Source organism: Helianthus annuus, chromosome 17 (genome assembly GCF_002127325.2).
Source record: "Helianthus annuus cultivar XRQ/B chromosome 17, HanXRQr2.0-SUNRISE, whole genome shotgun sequence".
NCBI classification, from domain to species: domain Eukaryota; kingdom Viridiplantae; phylum Streptophyta; class Magnoliopsida; order Asterales; family Asteraceae; genus Helianthus; species Helianthus annuus.
The window spans coordinates 102,634,639-102,656,085 of NC_035449.2; the positions used below are offsets into that span (position 1 = coordinate 102,634,639).

At 35.0% G+C, this 21,447-nt stretch overlaps 1 protein-coding gene across 1 annotated transcript; it reads left to right on the plus strand.

Moving 5' to 3' along the window:
- The first annotated feature begins 442 nt into the window (after positions 1-442).
- Positions 443-1,333, plus strand: LOC110924666. The gene has a single exon (XM_022168657.1). The coding sequence runs from the start codon at positions 443-445 to the stop codon at positions 1,331-1,333; it is 891 nt and encodes a 296-aa protein (XP_022024349.1).
- The last annotated feature ends 20,114 nt before the right edge of the window (positions 1,334-21,447 follow it).

The following is a 21,447-nucleotide window of genomic DNA, read 5'->3' on the forward strand; positions in this document are numbered from 1 at the left end:
TAAAACGTAATTGTGACGGAAGCTGGTGCCCATTTATATCTTGTCGATCGATGCATTTAATTGTTGGACATTTTAGTATATTTTAGATGTAAGTTATTTAAACATTACATTTTAAGTTACGACACAACCATGACATAGTTTAGTTGTTTTGATCCTCACGTATCTTATTACATTCGTCCCAGTAAGTTTTAAAAGTCAGTCCAACATTTTAAGTAACAAAACATGCACCAACAACCACAAGATATGCCATAATTCCCGAAGCCGATCTCAAGTACCTGTAGAACACGTTAAAAATCAAGTGTCAACACAAAGGAATGTGAGTTCAATTATTTGTTTACTAACTCCTGCAAATTGTTATCATTTAAAAGGTAGGAGTTTTTGGGTTTGCAAAACTCCTGCAAATTGTTGCTGGTCTTGGAGGAAATTGATTCAGTTACGTCCTATGATCAGAAAGCATATTTGGTCGGATGTAGGGAATGGGGCGACGACGTCGGCCTGGTACGATTTTTGGTGTAATCCAGGTCCGTTAAGTGATTTTCTATCGCCGAGAACCATTACTGATGCGGATTTTAAGCTAGATGATTCAGTGGCTAATGTCTATTCTAATGATTCTTGGAGATGGCCTACGGCTTGGAGAGATTTGTTTCCCGTGCTCATTCCGCTTGATCAAATGCAGTTAATTCCAACAAAGCAGGATAGACTAGTATGGAAGGATGGTACGGATTTAACCGAGTTCTCTTCGTCGATTGTTTGGCACTCGGTTCGGTACAAGGAGCCGGAAGTTAACTGGTGCAATATTGTTTGGTTCTCGCAGTGTATCCCTCGGCATGCTTTTATGATGTGGTTGGTCATGAAAAGTAAGCTTTTAACTCAAGACAAAATTCTGAAGTGGGATATTTCAAGGCGAAAAAATATTAATATGATGTGTTGTCTTTTGTGCTATGAGAATTTTGATTCTCATCCTCACCTATTCTTTAAATGTAAGTTTTCGTCTCAAGTTTGGCATAAAGTGAGGCAAAAGGTGGGTATGTCATCGGTTAACCCGAAGTGGAGGGATATTGTAGATTGGCTTCTTGCTCGTGCTCGGTCAAACTCGGCTGCGGTCTATGTTGCTAAGCTTCTAGTGGCGGCTGGTTCTTACTTCATATGGCAAGAGAGGAATAATCGGTTATTTAAAAATCGGCTGAGACCCCCGGAAATGGTTAGTGATGTTATTTTGAAGACGGTGAGATACAAACTTATGGGAGCAAAGTTAAAGAATACTGTTAAGGTGCGAAAGCTTCTTGAAGAATGGGATATTCGTGGGGATGTTAATAACGATGATGGTGGCTAATATGTGTCTTTTGGGTTTTTTATTTTTCTAGATTTTAGTCTAGTAGTCTCATTGGTTGTTTTTTCTCTGATTATGTTTGGGTGATGTTTGTTTTACTTTCATGGGGCCTGTCCCATGATTGAACTAATGTAGGCTCTCTACAATACTTGTTTTTTTGGTTGTGAATATATAGAATCACCGGGGTAACCCTTTACCCAAAAAAAAAAAACAGATTTTATTCCAAGAAAACTTTCTGTTTAGGTGTTTACTTAGAAACATCCATTTTACTTTCATAATAAAATCCATGGGCCTTCCGCCGGTTCATCGATCCGACAACTGTAATATATATTGCCCAGGTTTTGTATATTAAATTATAGCGTCAACTTTTAGACTCGTATGTTAGCTAGACGATACAAACTATATATTAGCCATGCAAGGATAATCAATACTAGACAATGAACAGAATATTAATTCGTCGTTTGACATTGACACGGGGCGACCGGTCACGACGGGGTTGTCAACCCGATAGATCTACCAACAATTCCTCGCGTACAATACTTATCTGATTAAACGACATCATGGGCGCAGGGTTCTTTCTTGAAGAACAATATGATGTCTGCCTCACGTACAATATATATATCCTACTAATATGACAATTTAATACACGTAGTTGCACGAATCCCCTGAATCTCCATCTCTCGAAACTCAGGCCGGCATCCGTCCCAACTTTACGGTCTTTTTCGCCTCGGAAACACCGTACCATCCCAATGTCCCACATTTATTCATCAAAAACGTTTTACTTCGAAACGTATAACTTATCAAACCTCATATATTTTCAGCGAAAATATATATTTTATATTAAAAGGTATGTTTTATTTCGAAAACATTATTAAATCCTTTTAACGACGTGTTCTACCCCCAAAATATATACAAAGTAGTAAAAAGAGGTGTTTAGTGACACTCACCTTTGCGTGCGTATTTTAATACCGCAATCCCAGTTATTGATTTTTATATACGTCCTAATGTAGGAACAATTCTAAATCAATATATATTTAACACAAAAGTCCTAAGTTTCTCCGTTTCTTAGAATTATCACATAACTTTGACATTTTCTCGAAAAGTTGTTATTTTTGGATTATGTTGGCACGTTGATATATATATACATGAGTCCATATATATATATATACATATATTTATGATTTTGCTACTTGAACGATTTTATTGGTGACTATTATTGTGTAAATCCATTAACTCTCCCATTTATACGCAATATATCTATGGTTTGCGCGTCGTAATATATACATAAACGTTCACATAATGTAACACCGAAACATGCGAAATCTTGTTAACTTATCTATTTTGTCATTTTTAAAGAAAATATACAAGAAACATCTCATATGTACCAAATTTCATACTCGATAATCAAGTTACACTTTTAACGCAAATTTTTACCATTTCTACCTCACAAAACGCACAAGTATACATGCATAGTCTAAATTTCCCACTATCAAGTTAACACTTAACGTATTATCACATTTACATGTTTTAAATCACATAACACATTTTAACACATAAAGGTTTACCCAAAATTTTACTCATACTAGTGTACTTAGAAAAATGCGTGTTTTAGCGATTCGGTAACGTTTTCAGGCGTCGGAAGTCACGTATGACCAACCAAACACCAAGTGAACTTAAAATTAGTTAAAATACCTATTATTAAACTAAAAATATATGTTTGCTTACTGATCTAAATCAGTTTTATAAAAATCACTTGAAAAGCCGATTTTTTACCGTTTTAACGCATAGTTTTGCTTTAAACGTTACTATAACCATCCCAACTCAAAACGACTTGATATTTTAACACAATACATGTTATTTACTGATTAAAATAGTGGTTGTAATCAGATTAGTGCAGTTTTTGTGCAAGTCACATAAATCATGCGATTTCACGTATTTTACAACTTCTAATGCACCAAGTACAACATGCAAAGCTAGCAAACATTATCACAAAGTTATATGTCACTAAACACTTTAAGACAACTTTATTTTTGTGTTTATAGTCTGTTCATATCTGATTTTCACTAAATCATACTCAAATCACCTTTTTAAGATCACATATCATCATGCATGTTCAAGTAGAAGCATCTAATGCACTCATACAACATCATCATCATCATCACACATAAACTTAAATGCATCTAAGAACACATATTTTTCATGTTCATATATTCAAAAACATTATCATCATATTTCGTCATGTTCACATGATTTGCATGCAATAATCTTTCATTTATTTACTAAGTAACAAAACTCACAAGTGTATATATACATATATACATACACGACACATGCATACATACATATGTAATTCCAAAAATTTCATTTTTCACATATGTAACTCAAATCACAAGAACCTTTATATAACATCTTTTGATCATACATGCATTCACTTTTCAAGAATAAATCAAACAAGTATCTATCAAAAATCAAACCCAATCTCAAATATGCATAAATACATATATATATATATATATATATATATATATATATATATATATATATATATATATATATATATATATATATATATATATATATATATATATATACATATAGGGAGGGGCTCATGCGAGAACCACCCTTATTGTGAGAACCTTGAGAACCAATGTGAATTCCAAAAAAAAAAAACCTAACCCCCCTCCCCCCAAGCTAAATGCTAAAAAAAACCTAAACAAAAAACCTAAAAAAAACCTAACACCACCCCCCCCCCCCAAAACCTAAACCCCCCTCCCCCACCCCCCAAAAACCTAAACCCCCCCCACCCCCACCCCCCCCCCAAGCTAAAATGCTAAAAACTAAACCCCCAAAAAACCTAAAAAAATCTAAAAAAAATCTAAAAAAATCAAAAAAAAATCTAAAAAATTTTTTTTTTGAATTTTTTAATATTTTTTATGTTAAAATCGCTACTTTTAAAAGCCAAAAAAAAAAATTTTTTTTTAAAAAAAAAAGTTTTTTTTTTTTGGTTCGAAAAGTAGTGATTTTTTATAAAAAATATTAAAAAATTCAAAAAAAAATTTTTGTGTGATTTTTAGCTATTTTTAGGCATTTTTGGTGTATTCACATTGGTTCTCGCGGTTCTCACAATAAGAGGTGGTTCTCGCATGATCTTCTCCCTATACATATATATATATATATATATATATATATATATATATATATATATATATATATATATATATATGGTAATATATACATATACATACTTTTCCATTTTTATTTATTCAAAAACCCATTTGTTTTTAGTTTCAAGTTTGTGAGTAAACTCAAGAACAAAAGAAACTTCCATCAACATCAAGAACATCAAGATTCAAAAACAAGGTTTCTAAAATATTTTTTTATACCTTCATGATTCAAGTGGGTTTTGACATGATTTTTGATGTTTGAAAGCTTATTTCACCAAGAAAGCACCTTTGGATCATCAAAATAGCTTGGAAACACCTTATATTTAATGATGTTCTTGCAAGAACATCAAAAATTTCGAAAATATGGATGTGATAAGGGGGTGTTCGGCTGAAATTTTGTAGAGAGAGAGATGAAGTTATTTTTGAGACATGTTCTTGGTTTTTAACAAATTTAGAAATGATTATGGAAGATAGATAAATGTGCACCTCCTTTACATCCAATAAAAACATGAGAGAGAGAGTGCAAATGGCTTGCATGGCTGCCAACAACTTCCAACACACCCTCCTCTCACATATATTTCGCATATATGTATGTCAATTAGCTCAAACACTGGTATTTTACTGGATACCAGGTATTTTATCTAGCGTTTTGATCCCGTTTTAGTGCGTTTTGAATTATATTTAACACTCTATAAAAATAAACTCATCAAAATATCATTGAACAATATTTTGTTTGCCTGGACTGGCTATGTTTTTGGAATTTGGCAGTATGCGCGCTGTGCTGCGCGGTACGCGCTTAAAATCACAAAAATAGGGATTTATGCATTTTTATTTATTTTTATTATTCTATAATAATAAACTTATCAAAGTATTACTAAAATGGTTTTCAGTTGCCTTGACAGGCTGTGTTAACAGCATTTTGTCGGTACACGCGCTGCATCTCGCGGTACGCGCTTAAACTCGAAAAATAGAGTTTCTTAGCGTTTTAATTTATTTCTCCTCACGAATAAAATTAAAATTACTATGCTAATCATAACAGACTATTTTTAGGATTTTAACACTGATCGGGTGGTCGCCGACGTTCGTTTCGCATTTTAACCGTTACGCGATAAGCGTTTATCTTACCGTTGCCAACATAAATTTTATCAAAGTTTAATTTTACCAACTCATTAAATTTCACATATAAACACCATAATCAGTCAAATATGGCCTTTTATCTATTCACAACACGTGTTACAATTGTACGATACGGCCTGAAAAGCCGGGTGTCACAAGCGCAAGGTTCTCTTTGAGAACAATATGATGTCTGCCTCACGTACAATATATATCCTACTAATATGAAAATTTAATACACGATGTTGTATGAATCCCCTGATCCCCTCCCTTGAGACCAGGCCGGCATCCGTCCCAAGTTTACGGTCTGTTTCTCCTCGTAAACATCGTATCATCCAAATTTCCTCCAAACATTCTTTCATCAAAAATGTTTTATCTCGAAACGTATGATTTATCAAACTCCATATATTTTCAACGAAAATATATATTTTATATTAAAAGATATGTATAATCCGAAAATATTATTAAACCCTATTATTGGCGTGTTCTACCCCAAAAATATATACAAAGCAGTAAAAAGAGGGGTTTAGTGAGACTCACCTTTGGGTGCGTATTTTAAATAGCGCAATCCCAGTGATTGATTTCTACACGTCCTAATATGTATATAGGAACGATTTTTAAATCAATATCACAAAATCCTAAGTTTCTCTGTTTTCTTAGAATTGTCACATAACTTTGAGATTATCTTGAAAAGTTGTTATTTTTGTTTATGTTGGCACGTTAATATGTATATGAGTCCAAATATATATATTTTTTTTATTATTTTGCAACTTGAACGATTTTATTGGTGACCATTATTGTGTAAATCCGTTAACTCTTCCGTTTATATGTCACACCCCGACCACGTAAAACATCAAATCGTGGCGGAAACGTCGGGGAGTGTTGTAACAGAATTATTGTTCCACAACCAAGGTAATTAAAATAATATTTTATTCATCACCCAAGGGTGAAATACATTGTTCAAAACAAGAACCTACACGCTACATTGTCTTAAAAAGAAAACAAAAGTACATCACATAATTAAACTAAGTCTAGTTCCATTTTATGTCACTAAGGCCCGAGTCCACCCTAGCGTGTCACGATCAACTCCTAAGCAACAGCTCCTGAAAACACATGTGAAAATAGGTACGTCAGCATAAAAATGCCTGTGAGTAACATAGGTTTTGTGAAAATAGGATTCATGACTTAGGTTTAAGAAAAGTGTTTAATAAAAGTTAGTCATGAACCTTGTAAAATGTTTTGTTTTGCAAATCATTTGAAAAGCGATAAAATCAAATGATATATATAAATAGAAGAATAACGTATGGTTAAAAGAATAACCAAGTAAAAATAAGTTGTATAAAGCAAGTTGTTTTCGTAAAACGAAGTCTTGTGAAAATATGTTATTTGTGTAAAAATGTATAAGTCCAAACTAAATGATTTAAATAACGCTATGACATGTAATACAATACAAGCACTTATATATAGGAAGTACCAGTGGTGTATCCACCATGCTTGTATCATACTACACACATATCGTTACTTAAGTCATTAAACAAACCACCAATGTATAAAATCCATGTTTAAACCATCCATCAAATGTTCTTGTCTAAACCAATGTCATATGTTTAAAAAGAGTCCCAAAATGTAGTCATGTATATGTAACAAATGTCATGTATGTTAAGTAAATATGTATTCACTTAAACCAAATGTAAAAATGCACAAAACAAAGTATTTTGAGTATATCAAAAAGTTATGTTTTGCAAAGTAAAAGCATGTTTTAAATGATACAAACATTTATGTGGTAAGTTAATGCATACATTCAAGCCTTGAGACAGACGGATAACCTTAAGTAAAGGTTATCAAAAGAAATGTTTTCGGATTCAGTCATTCCTTTCATCCAAACCAACCCAGGATGTCAGGAACGGGATTTGTCAAGTCCTATGGTACCATTACTTACTACCGAGCGGCGTAGCTAATGTTAATGAATGTATATAAGTCCCATTTATGCAAACCAAATGTCATACCAAATGTAAACATGTTATATGAAAACAATGTACTAAGTATGCTAAGTCAACATACAAAGCAGAAAAGTCATGTAAATCAATGTGCTAGTATGCTCAGTCAACATACATAGCAGAAAATGTAATGTAAATCAATGTGCTAATATGCCAAGTAAACATATGTAGCAAAGCAACGTAATGTAAATCAATGTGCTAGCATGCTCAGTCAACATACATAGCAAAACAATGTAATGAAATCATGTACTATAAGTGTACTAATGAAAATAGCAAGTATATGACATGAAAACAGGAAAGCATGAAAATAACAAGTAGGCACATGTGTTTCACCCCAAAATGTTTGGAAAACAGTAAAAGAGGGGACTATGTACTCACATAGACACCTTGAAAGCATTTGAAAGATGGGGTTCTATGTACTCACTTGAGATTGCTTAGAAGTCGTAGGATAACCACCAAGCAATGCTAGTAGATCACGGAATCAAACGGCACCTATATAGGTATCTACATTAATAAACGGACCTATCGGAGGATCGGGTAGTACGAGGGTTCGTAAACCAAATAAGTATGGGAACTTATGTAATATGGTTTAACAAAGCCTATATACTAAAACGAAACCTATCCTAAGTGCTTTTGACCCGTTACGACCCGCTTAGGTAGCTTATGCTACTTTAACGTGTCGTTCGCGTAAAACGCATTTGGAATGCCTAACTAGCCCTATGACAAGCAAGATATGCCTTAACATGTTTAATATTGTTGTTAAATCAGTTTAGACACCAAAAATTATGTTACATAGGCTTAAAATGAATTTTGGCGCAAAAGGGTATTTTGGTAATTTACCTAAGGCATAAGAACTACTTATCATACAACTACTTAAACGTCGTGACCATAAGGTATAACCTCGGAAGGTTATTCCCTACACAATTATGGTCACCTAAAATGTTTGGTCGGATCCTAATGATCGACCAAATGGGTCGGGTTCGTAAGCATAAGCGATTGATTAGATCGCTTACCTTTACGACCCTAAACAAGCACAAATCTAAAAGCGACGAGCTAAACATACTAGAACATGTTTAGTAAAGTTAGAAAACAGGTTTGTTATTAAAACAAACGGTTTTAATACCCTAGAGTAGTTTGGTTGCAAAATACGCGAGAAAACGCATTTTGGCCGAAACTACGACTCGTCCCTGAGCCTAGATAACGTGGTAATCAGTAGGTATAGTCACTAGGGACTATAACCATCGTGATTACGCTCACGTTATGAAGTTCAAACAAACTTCGCGTTGACCATAAACTGGTCAATGCAGAAAGTCAAACACAGTTTGACTTTAACGCTAAAACGAACGAAAAACGCGAAAGAATACTTACAGAAGGTCCCCGCAAGATTGATTTCCGAGTATTTCTCAGGTATGAAGTGTTTATAACTCCAACTTAGAGAAAATCTCAGAATCAAGTGGGTTTGAATGAAGTTGGGGTTGGGTATTTATAGGAAACATGGAACCGTTAAGATCGTTTCTTGTCCCCAAGCATTAAATCTGAGCCGTACAACACATACCCACTGAATTACAAACCCATGGGAGCCCCTAGGATTGTTAAAAACCAGTTGCAAGTGGTTTTGGGGTGTTAAACAGCTGTTTGCACAATTCTGCTGAACTGGGACATGCTTACGGACCGTAAGCAAGCCCATACGGTCCGTAAGGACCTAGATTGCTGGCAGAAACTTTCATTAATTGGCAGAACAGGCCCCTGTGTTCCCAAACTTGATTTTTGATGCATTTTGGCACGTTTAAGCCCCGTTAATCCTATTTTAAGGCTCTAAAATGAAGCTAAAGTATAGGGGACTTGAAATATGCTAAAAAATATGCCGGATGTCGGTTCGTTTGGCCGTACGATTGCGTTGTTTGGTTAATTACGACGGAAGTCGTAACGGATGCAAAAACGGTCCAAATTGCGCGACGAATGGATTTTTGACAAGCCAATCACTAAAACATAATATTTTAATGATTAAATAAATTTTTGGATGTCCGGATGTATTCAGAATGTAAGTTATGCGCGAAAATGCAAACTTATGCACTTTTTGACGCTTTTAGTCCCTGAATGACCCAAAAGTTTATTCTAGCACACCGAACCCCTCAAAGCCTATTTCTAAGCTATGTAAAGGATATTTAGGGTGTGTTTAACTTATGGGCATGTTCCGGAATGTTCATTACAGTTCAAATTGGCATACTTTCGCAGTTTGTCAATTTTAGTCCCTGTAAGCGAATTAACTTGATTTTGCCATACCAAAGCCTTCAAAACTTATTTCTAAGTTATGTAAAGGTTATTTAAGGTATGTTAAGCGTAAATTGATGTTCGGAGTATTTGTTGCATATAACTGATTACGTTTTCGCACCAGTTTGCGCATAATTCTCCAGAAAGCGATATAGAGTTGAAATCGAATAAAAGTCAAAACATGAAAAACATCAAACATCAACAAACAAACATTGGGATCAAATAACTTTATTTCATTGATAACTGAACTGTTTACAATGATTACAAGCATAGATGTCACATTATACGCAATATATCAACGATTTGCGCGTCGTAATATATATACATAAACATTCATATAATTTAACACCGAGACAGTCGAAATCTTGTTAACTTATCTATTTTGTCATTTTTAAAGCAAATATACATAAAATATCTTACATGTATCAAATTTCATGCTTGACAAACAAGTTTCATGTTTAACACAATTTTCATCGTTTCTATCGCACAAAACGTACAAGCATACATGCGTAAGCTAGATATCTAACATCATGTTAAAAACTTAACATATTTTCACATTCTCATGTTTAAATCACAGAACACATTTTACCACATAAGGTTTACCCAAAATTTTTACCCTCACTTGTATACATTGAATAATGCGTATTTTTGCTATTCGGTAACGTTTTCGGGCGTCGGAAGTCACGTATGACCAACCAAACACCAAGTAAATTTAAAATTAGTTAAAATACTTAATTTTAAAATAAAAATATCAGTTTACTTATTGATCTAAATCAGTTTTATAAAAATCATTCGAAAAGCCGATTTCTAACCGTTTTAACGCATAGTTTTGCGTTAAACGTTACTATAATCATCCCAACCCGAAACAACTTGATATTTTAACACAATACATGTTATTTACTGATCGTTACTATAATCATCCCAACTCGAAACAACTTGATATTTTAACACAATACATGTTATTTACTGATTTGTCACACCCCGACCACGTAAAACAACAAAACGTGGCGGAAACGTCGGGGAGTGTTGTAATAGAATCATTGTTTCACAACCATGGAATAAATAATTTCGTTTTATTAAATCAAATGTATTACATTACATTGGAAATTGAAACAAAACAAAACATAAACAAATAGTCTTTCATTGTTACTAAGTCACTAAGGCCTCATCCATTCCTATGTGAGCATACACCAATATCATCATCAAATATCATCAACTATTGTACCTAAAACACATGTGAAAATACGTCAGCATAAAAATGCCGGCGAGTACATAGGTTTTGTATGAGTGTCAGATTCATGGCTCGTTTTACATGTTGCAATACTTATTTAAAAATCTTGTAGCCATGATTCTTAACTCCAAAACATTTGTTTAATTAAACCCAAATTGTAAATCGTTTTTGAAATAAAAACTCGAATAGTATATATATATATATATATATATATATATATATATATATATATATATATATCGTTAGAAAAACCTTGTAATATAACTTTGTTTTGATAACCTTGCCCAAGTGATCTAGATAACGCAATGATATATAATGTGTTAAAAGCACTTATATATAGGAAGTACCAGCGGCGTATCCACCATGCTTTTAGCACATTATACCCGCCCCGTTACCTAATCACTTCCCTAACCCAACGGTTCAAACAGATTTCAAACGGTTCATGTCAATCAACAGTTACAAACGGTTCACATAATTCAACGGTTATAATTGGTTCACATAATCAAATGGTTACAAATGGTTCACATAGTCAAATAGTTACAAACGGTTCAAAATGTAAATCAATGTGTCCATATGCTGGATGAGCATATACAACAAAATGTAATGTAAAACAATGTACTAAGTATGCACTAAATGAACATACATAGCATAAAAACATAATGAAATCATGTGCTAATAGTGTACTAATGAACATAGCAAGTATATTATATAAAAACATGAAAACATGAAAGTAACAAGTAGGCACATGTGTTTCACCCCAAAACGTTTGAAAAACAGTAAAAGAGGGGACTATGTACTCACCTGAGGGTGCTTAGAAGTCTTGAACAACAAACAAGCAAAGCTAGAGGGATCACGGAATCAAACGACACCCTATATAGGTAACTATGTAAATAACCGGACCTAAATCGGGAGATCGGATAGAATGAGGTTCGTAAACCAAATGAGTAAAGGAACTCATGTAATATGGTTTAACAAAGCCTACATTATAAAAGGAAACCTACCTAAGTGCTTACGACCCATTTCGGCCCGTTTAGGTAGCTTACGCCACTTTAACGCGGACCGCCCAACTAGTCCTATGACAAGTATTATATGCCTTAACAAGTCTAATAATGTTGCCTAATCAGTTTATATGTCAAAATTTATGTTACATATGTTTAAAATGAATTTATGTGTAAAAGGGGCATTTTGGTAATTTACCTAAGGCATATAAACTACCTATCATACCACTAATTAAACAATGTGACCATAAGGTATAACCTCGGAAGGTTATTCCCTATACAACTATGGTCACCTAATGTGTTTGGTCGGATCCTAAGGATCGACCAAACGGGCCGGGTTCGAAAGTATAAGCGATTGCTTAGATCGCTTACCTTACGACCCTATATAAGCACTAAATCTAAAAGTGACGAGTTAAACGTGTCGAAACATGTTTAGTTAAGTTAGAAAACAGGTTTGGTATCAAAACAAACAGTTTTAATACCTAAAAGTAGTTTGGTTACAAAATACGCGAGAATACGCATTTTGGCCGAAACTACGACTCGTCACTACACCTAGATAACGTGGTAATCAGTAGGTATAGTCACTAGGGACTATAACCATCGTGATTACGCTCACGTTATGAAGTTCAAACGAACTTCGCATTGACCATAAACTGGTTAATGCAGAAAGTCAAACGCAGTTTGACTTTTAAGATAAAAACGAATAAAAGAAGGAAAGAATACTTACAAAAGGTCCCCGCAAGCTTTGATTTTCCAAGTATTCTCAGGTATGAAGTGGTTAGCACTTCAACTTAGAGAAATCTCATAAATCAAGTTTGGGTTTTGAGCGGGTATTATAGGAAATCTAGAACCGTTAGGATCGATTATCGGGAAACGAGCTTCGATCTAGACCCTCCACTTGGGCCCATTGTATTCTAAAACCATTAGAGCCCCTAGAATGAGCCCATGGTAAGTTAAAAACCATTTGCAAGAGGAGAAATCAGTTGGACATGGCTGGAAACAGCTGGAAATTGATTCTGTGCAGATCTGGTGCACTCACACGGGCCGTGTAAGATATAGGTAGAGCTTACGCGGGCCGCCTGGGCCTCAGGTCTGCATATCAAGTTTCAGAAATTGCAGTTTTAGTCCCTGCATGTGTTTAAGGCCTTTTCCGACACGTTTAAGGCCCGTTAAACCATTTTTAAGGCTCTACAATGATGCCTAAGTATGAGGGACATGAAACATACTCAAAAATATCTCGGATGTAGGTTCGTTTGGCCGTACGATCGCGATGTTCGCTTAATTACGATGGAAGTCGTAACGAACGCAAAAACGATCCAAACTAAGCGACGAATGGATTTTTCTTATGCCAAACACTAAAATAAAATATTTTAATGCTTACATAAATTTTTGGATGTCCGGATGTATCCAGAACGTAAGATATGCGCGAAAATGCAAACTTATGCACTTTTTGACGCTTTTAGTCCCTGAATGAACATAAAGTTTATTTTTGCGCACCAAACACCTCAAAGCCTATTTCTAAGCTATGTAAAGGATATTTAGGGCATATTTAACTTATGATCAAGTTCCGGATTGTTCGTTACAGTACAAATCAGCATACTTTCGCAGTTTGTCGAATTTAGTCCCTGTAAGCGAACAAACTTGATATCGGCATACCAAACCATCCAAAACTTATTTCTAAGTTATGTAAAGGTTATTTAAGGTATGCTAAGCCTATGTCACTATTCCGGAGTGTTTGTTGCATTAAACTGGTTATATTTACGCATCCGATCGCGTATAACCTTCTAGAAAGCGATTTAAAGCCCGAAATCGAACAAGAATTGATATATGCAAATGATACACATATTTTTACAAATCCCAGGTATGAAACACAATATTTCATTGGTTTGGTATTTGTTTGACGGTCACAGTGACACATGTGTCACATGATTAAAATAGTGATTATAATCAGATTAGTGCAGTTTTTGTATAAGTCACATAAATCATGCGATTTCACATATTTTACAACTTTTAATGCACCATGTACAACATGCAAAGCTAACAAACATTATGACAAAGTTATAAGTCACTAAATACTTTAAAATAACTTCATTTTAGTGTTTATAATCTGTTCATAACTGATTTTTACTCAATCATACTCAAATCACCTTTTTAAGATCATATATCATCATGCATGTCTAAGTATATGCATCTAATATACTCATATCATAACATTATAATCTAACATGATCTTAATATGCATTAAAGCTTCACTAACATCATATTCTTTCAAATAGTTCACATAACACTTGAATCCTTCAAATCATTCATGTTCATTTATACTTAAATCTTTCACATTTATGATTACACAACAGTCTTTAACATGCATGCATACATATATACATACATATATACGATTTACACATACACACATACTTCCAAAAATTTACTTTTCAACATATCACTTTTACATTTCTAATCACTTTAGAACCTTCTTGCATAACAATCAAAAATTCCTTTAATCATATTTTTCAAGAAATCAAACAAATCAAGAACTTTTCATCAAAAATCAAAATACAACTTATACACATACATACACACATAATCGGCCATATGCACACACATACACACACTCATTTTTATTTTGTTCAAAACTTATTTGTTTGATAGTTTCAAGTTAATGTTTAGATTCAAGAATCAAGAGAAACTTTTACTATCTTCTTGATCATTATGAATCAAGAACAATGTTTAATGAAATATATTATACCTTCAAGATTTTAGATGGGTTTTTGATAAAAGATGGTGATATGGGGCTTGTTCTTGCTTGGAACTTGCTTGAAATCACTTCCAAACCTTCTTACAAGCTTGGAATCACCTTGATTAGCCCTTGAATCTTCATGTTTTGATTTTGAAAATGAAATGTTGAAGTGTTTTAGGGGGTTTCGGCCGTAGGTATTCTGAGAGAGAGAGAGAGAGAGAGAGAGAGAGAGAGAGAGTGAAATTTTGAATTGTTGCTTTGGAATGTGGAGGTATATGGAAGATATATTGGACATAATCATCACCACCATTCTCTAGGTCATGCCAAGTGTCCTTATTGCATGAATCAAGAGAATGTGGGCTGCCATAGTGCCGCCACATTCACTCCCCCTCACACACATGATGTATAAATATACATATATATATATATATATATATATATATATATATATATATATATATATATATATAGGTTTAGGATTAAAACAGGTGTTTTACTGATTACCGGGTATTTTATGTAGCGTTTTAATCCCGTTTTAGTGCGTTTTAAATTATTTTTATCATTCTGTAAAAATAATCACTTACAATTATTACTGAAATAATTACCAGTTGCCTTGACTGGCTGCGCTGACGGTATTTTGTTTAATTCGCGCAGTATCACGCGGTACGCGCTCAAACTCGGAAAATAGAGTTTCTTAGCGTTTTAAATTATTTTTCCACACGGATATGATTAAAATTATTATTCTAACTCTTTTTAGGATTTTAATACTGATCGGGTGGTCACCGACGTTCGTTTCACATTCTAAATGTTACGCGATAAGCGTTAGTTTTATCGTTGCCAACATAATTTTTATACACATCTAAATTTACCAACACGTCAAATATCATATATTAACATCACAGTCATTCACAAATAGTCATGTTACATGTTCACTACACAGATTACTATTGTGCGGTACGGCCTGAGAGGCCGGGTGTTACAGTCTCCCCCTGTTTAGGGAATTTTGTCCCTGAAATTCTACTTTACAGGTTTCATTTTCGCACTCGGTGGGAAGAGATGAGGGTATTTCTGTTGCATTTGGTCCTGTCGCTCCCAGGTGAACTCGGGTCCACGCTTAGAATTCCAACGGACCTTGACCAACTCAATCTTACTCCTCTTGAGTTTTTGGGTTTTCCGATCTAGAACCTCCACTAGTTCTTTAGTAAACCTCAGTTTTTCGTCCATTCGAACCTCTCCAGGTGGTATAATTAGTGTCTCAACAGACATACACTTTTTCAGGTTGGAGACATGGAATACATCATGAACTCCACTAAATTCTTGTGGTAACTTGAGCCTATACGCGACTGGTCCAACTCGAGAGGTGATTTCGAAAGGGCCTATATAACGTGGGCTCAACTTTCCCCCTTTCCCAAACCTCACAACGCCCTTCCATGGCGATACCTTCAACATAACCCTATCACCGACTTGAAATTCCAACGGTTTCCTTCGGTTATCCGCATAACTCTTATGTCGATCCGCGACAGCCTTCAACCTATTCTTGATCTGGACGACTTTGTCTACGGTCTCCTGAATAATCTCGGGTCCGGTCAAATGCTTCTCGCCAACTTCAGCCCAACAGAGTGGTGATCGACACTTCCTTCCATACAGGGTTTTAAACGGAGCGGCTTTTATGCTAGGGCAAATGAGTATCCAAACTTCTAATGAAATCAATCGCACACGCTCTCAGCATATCCTCTAACGTCTGAATGGTCCTCTCGCTCTAACCATCCGTTTGAGGATGAGATGCGGTACTCATATCCAAACGAGAACCCAACGATTTCTGGAGAGATCGCCAAAATCTAGAGTTAAATCGTCAGTCTCTATCCGAAATAATTGACACTGGTACTCCATGACGGGCTACAATCTCGTTAAGGTACAGTTGCGATATCTTCTCCGTATTATCTGTTTCCTTAAGTGCCAGGAAATGAGCAGACTTTGTCAATCGATCCACAATTACCCAGATCATATTGTGCCCATGCGACGTACGGGGTAACTTGCTGATAAAGTCCATTGTAAGATGTTCCCATTTCCACTTAGGGATCTCTGGTTGTTGCAAAAGCCCAGTCGACTTCCGGTGCTCAGCTTTAACCTTAGAGCACGTCAGACATTTACTCACGTAGGCCGCAATGTCTCCCTTCATCTTCGGCCACCAGTAAAACTCTTTGGTATCCTGATACATTTGGTAGAACCTGGGTGAATGGAATACTTGGATTTATGAGCTTCGTTCATAACCAATTCATAGAGGTTAACTTTAAGCGGAACCCAGACTCGGTTCATGAAGTACATCACTTCATCCGCTTTTGGTATCAGCTTACATTCTAAGCCCTTCAAATCTTCTCTTCTCAAACCATCATCCTTCAAAGCTTCTCGCTGTGCATCACGAATTCGATCGGTGAAACTCGTTTGTATGGTCAAACCCAAAGCACGCACATGTAGAGGCTTTTCCCGTTCCTTCCTATTGAGCGCATCTGCAACAACGTTTGCTTTCCCTGGGTGATAACGGATATCACACTCATAATCGTAGAATAACTCTACCCAACGTCGTTGTCGCATATTGAGCTCCTTCTGATCGAGGATGCGCTGGAGGCTCTTATGGTCCGTGTAAATCGTACACTTCGTGCCATATAAATAGTGTCTCTAGATCTTCAAAGCAAACACAACAGCTCCAAGCTCCAAATCATGTGTTGTGTAGTTTTTCTCGTGCACTTTCAATTGTCTGGACGCATAGGCTATCACTTTGTCTCTTTGCATTAGAACCCCTCCAAGGCCCAAACGTGAAGCATCGCAATAAACAATGAAATCATTACTTCCCTCAGGAAGGGAAAGAATAGGTGCACTGCAGAGCTTTTCCTTCAACGGCTGAAAGGCCTCCTCCTGCTTCTCCATCCAGTCAAACTTCCTCTCCTTCTGGGTTAATAGCGTCAATGGCTGCTATATTCTGGAGAAGTTCTCAATGAACCTCCGGTATTACCCAGCAAGCCCTAAGAATTGTCACACTTCCAACGGAGTCTTTGGCGCTTCCCAATTCTTAATTGCTTCAATCTTGGACGGATCTACATGTATGCCTTTCTCATTTATGAAATGTCCGAGAAAATGAACTTCTCGAATCCAAAACTTACATTTAGAGAACTTGGCATACAGCTTTTCTTCCTTCAACAATTCCAAAATCAACCTCAAATGATGCTCATGATCTTCTTTGGTTCGTGAATAAATAAGTATATCATCGATGAACACTATCACGAATTTGTCCAAGTAGGGTTTGCATACCCTGTTCATGAGATCCATGAACATAGCTGGCGCATTAGTTAGACCAAATGGCATACCTAGGAACTCATAATGGTCGTATCGTGTTCGAAAGGCTGTCTTTGGAATGTCTTTGTTAGCAACCTTCAACTGATGATATCCTGAACGCAGGTCTATCTTCGAGTAGTAGCTGGATCCCTGAAGCTGGTCAAACAAATCATCAATCCTCGGCAAAGGATACCGATTCTTGATAGTTAACTTGTTCAGCTCCCTGTAATCTATACACATCCTGAAGGATCCATCTTTCTTCTTCACGAACAGGATAGGCGCACCCCAAGGCGAAAAACTTGGTCGAATGAAACCTTTGTCTAGTAGCTCTTGAAGCTGGTTCGACATTTCTTTCTTTTCATGTGACAACCGTCACTTTTCCGAACATTCCGTACACTAAAGGAATAGTGATCTGTGCTTTAATGAACGTACATGATCCTGTAATCTATACAAGTCAATTCATGCACGACTTAAACTACAAGAATTGCTTTATGCATTAACAAGAGTGTTGCGTCAAAAATACTAGTAAACTCACCGGTAAGACACATTGTGTCGACAATTCTGCAGAAAGCAGTTAGACAATAGAATTGGAAGCCTAGGTATAGGTCCAACCATACATTAAAACCCAAGAGTACATACAAGGGTTTATATATATAGACTTTCCGGAAGCTAAAATACGCACTAAAAAGCACCCGAAATACACTCTAAAAGCTGAATTTTATATAATTCAGCAAAATTCAGCAATATGAAAAGATGATAGCATGCAAAAAAATAACAAATTGATCCAGAATACTTCCCTGAGTGTTGGGAATTGAAAGTGTCACAAAAGAATACTTAAAAGACACTAAACAGTGCAACTTGACACTTTAATGAACCGGTATGTAACCGAACAACCGGACATTACCCGGAACACTAAAATATTATTAGAAGCATTGTTTTAGTGCTACGAAGCTAGTTATGATCACCAAACACCATACTACATCATAAAACACTTAAACACTTAAAGTCCCTAAACATATCACTTAATATGTAACTAGATTAATAACTAAGAATCAAGATCCAACTAGACCCCCCCCCCCATCTAATGGACGGTTAGGTAGTGGGTCCCATAAGGTGATTTTTTTAGTTGTTTAATAGATTTGCTTGTATGATATAGAACACATTAACCTTAGGTTAATAAAGTGTTGGAGGATCATGCTACATAAGGACCACAAGACATAATTTTCCATCATTCTTCATTACCTCCCAACTTACATCAACACCCCCTTTCTCTTCTTCTTGCTCTCGGCCAAACATAGAGCAACCACCACCACCATTGTTCCATCCATTTCAAGGTATTCTCAAGGTGTAAGGAGCCATATTAAAAGGTTTGGTGGTCTCGGATCTTGAAGGACCTCACCCGTTTGCTTTTATCCACCATCTTTGTCATCTTCAACATACTTGTATCTTCCCTAGCATGAAGCTAGTGGTAAGACTCTCTTAATCCTTGTTTCCTTCATATTTTTGTTGTTTAAAAAAGGTAACATGATGTAAATGACAAGAACACTAAAGAACATAAGCTTGAATCTTGAACATAAGGCTTACATAAGATGAAATATGAGTAAAATGATGTTGTTTTGTGCATATTGATATTTGCTTGTTGATTTCTTGTGGTGATGATGTTAATCATCACATGTAGCTTGCTAGATGGTGATTAAACACACAATCTAGCAAGTGGAAGTATGATTATGTAACACCAAAAGATAATCATCTTCTAGTGAAGACATGAGCTTGAAAATAAAATGATTCTTGTAAAGTAATAAACAAGGTGAACTAGTAAACTTATAGATCCAAGATCTATAAATAATTTTCCAAGAAAAACCAAGTTGAAATTATGATCTTTGAAAGATCATGATTTTTACTAAAGTTACACTATTTTTGGCAAAGAAATAAGTGTAAAAACACTAGAGAAATAAGAAGATGTTATAAATAAATATTTTTGTGAAATGAGATTACAAGTTGTAAAAGACTAAATCTTTCAAGAAAGTGATTTACAAACAAATAATCATGTTTTTAAGGGTAACTATACCTACTAAATAACATGGTTAGTTACTACAAGATTTTACAAGAACTTCAAGTTCATGATGTAGTGTGAATTACATGATTTAGGCATATGGTAAGACTTGATTGTATTGATGAGAATGATGATGATTTTAAAAGAAAATAAACACATGTTTTGAAAATATGGGAAACCTCCATTTTAGGGAAACTCTGTCAAAATTTCTATAAATTTTGACACTTAGAAAAATATAAGTTTTGGTGAAACTTAATCCCTAAAAATATTTACCAAGGTTTCCCAATTTTTATGAAAACTTCAAGATAAGAAACGATGATTTCTTCAAGATTAAAATTGATATTAAGTATGTATATTTTTGAGGAAAAATATATGTATTCATCGATCCCTAAATTTTGTGCTAAGTGTATGTAGTATGTATTATACATGAATAGTGTATTAGGACTTTAAATTACACTAAATACTCTTAAGAGTAAGAATACAAAAATACATATACAACATGCTTAGACACATACAAGAATATATATTCAAGAAAATATATTACTTGGACAAAATACAAAATTCGGGTGCAAAATACAAGATACTTATAATTATTTTTGAGAAAATAAAATAAGTAAAATACATAGTGAAAAATAAAAATTATTTTAACACAAGAACACATATACCAAAGATAGTGACTGTAGTTGTGCGATGCAAGTCTAGTGACTAACGTTAATAAACACGTTTAGGTCACGACGCTAGTTAAGCAAATCCGGTGAAGTTTACGACGCAGGAACGCAAAGTTGTGAGTTCATGCTCCCCCTTTTCTTTAACTGTTTTTTGGTTTTATAACTCTCGGGGGTGAAATACATGTTACAAATTCTTAAACGGTATGAAACGCCTATGAAATACTAGATCATGTAGTTATTTATTACGATTTAATGCAATGATATTAAACCAGTCACACATCATACGCTTCCGTAAAAGACAGGGTTTGACAGTTTGGTATCAGAGCTTCGATTGTAGTGAACTAGGATTCCTTCTCGAGTCTAGACTACAATCACTAGAGTTCTCTCACGAAAACATTTTACAAAAAGGTTTCATTGCATTCACGTAAGCGTCAAGATCCACGAGTCAAACACTTTTCAAAAAGGGACAAGGCAAGGACATTAGTAGGGAATACCCTCAAGATAAGGTGCCAACAAAGGCATAGTCTACACGAGTTAGACTTGCCAAAATTAAAA

Bases quoted from the DNA above. Each gene is read 5' to 3' on its own strand.
- LOC110924666 (XM_022168657.1), top strand. From the start codon at position 443: ATGATCAGAAAGCATATTTGGTCGGATGTAGGGAATGGGGCGACGACG.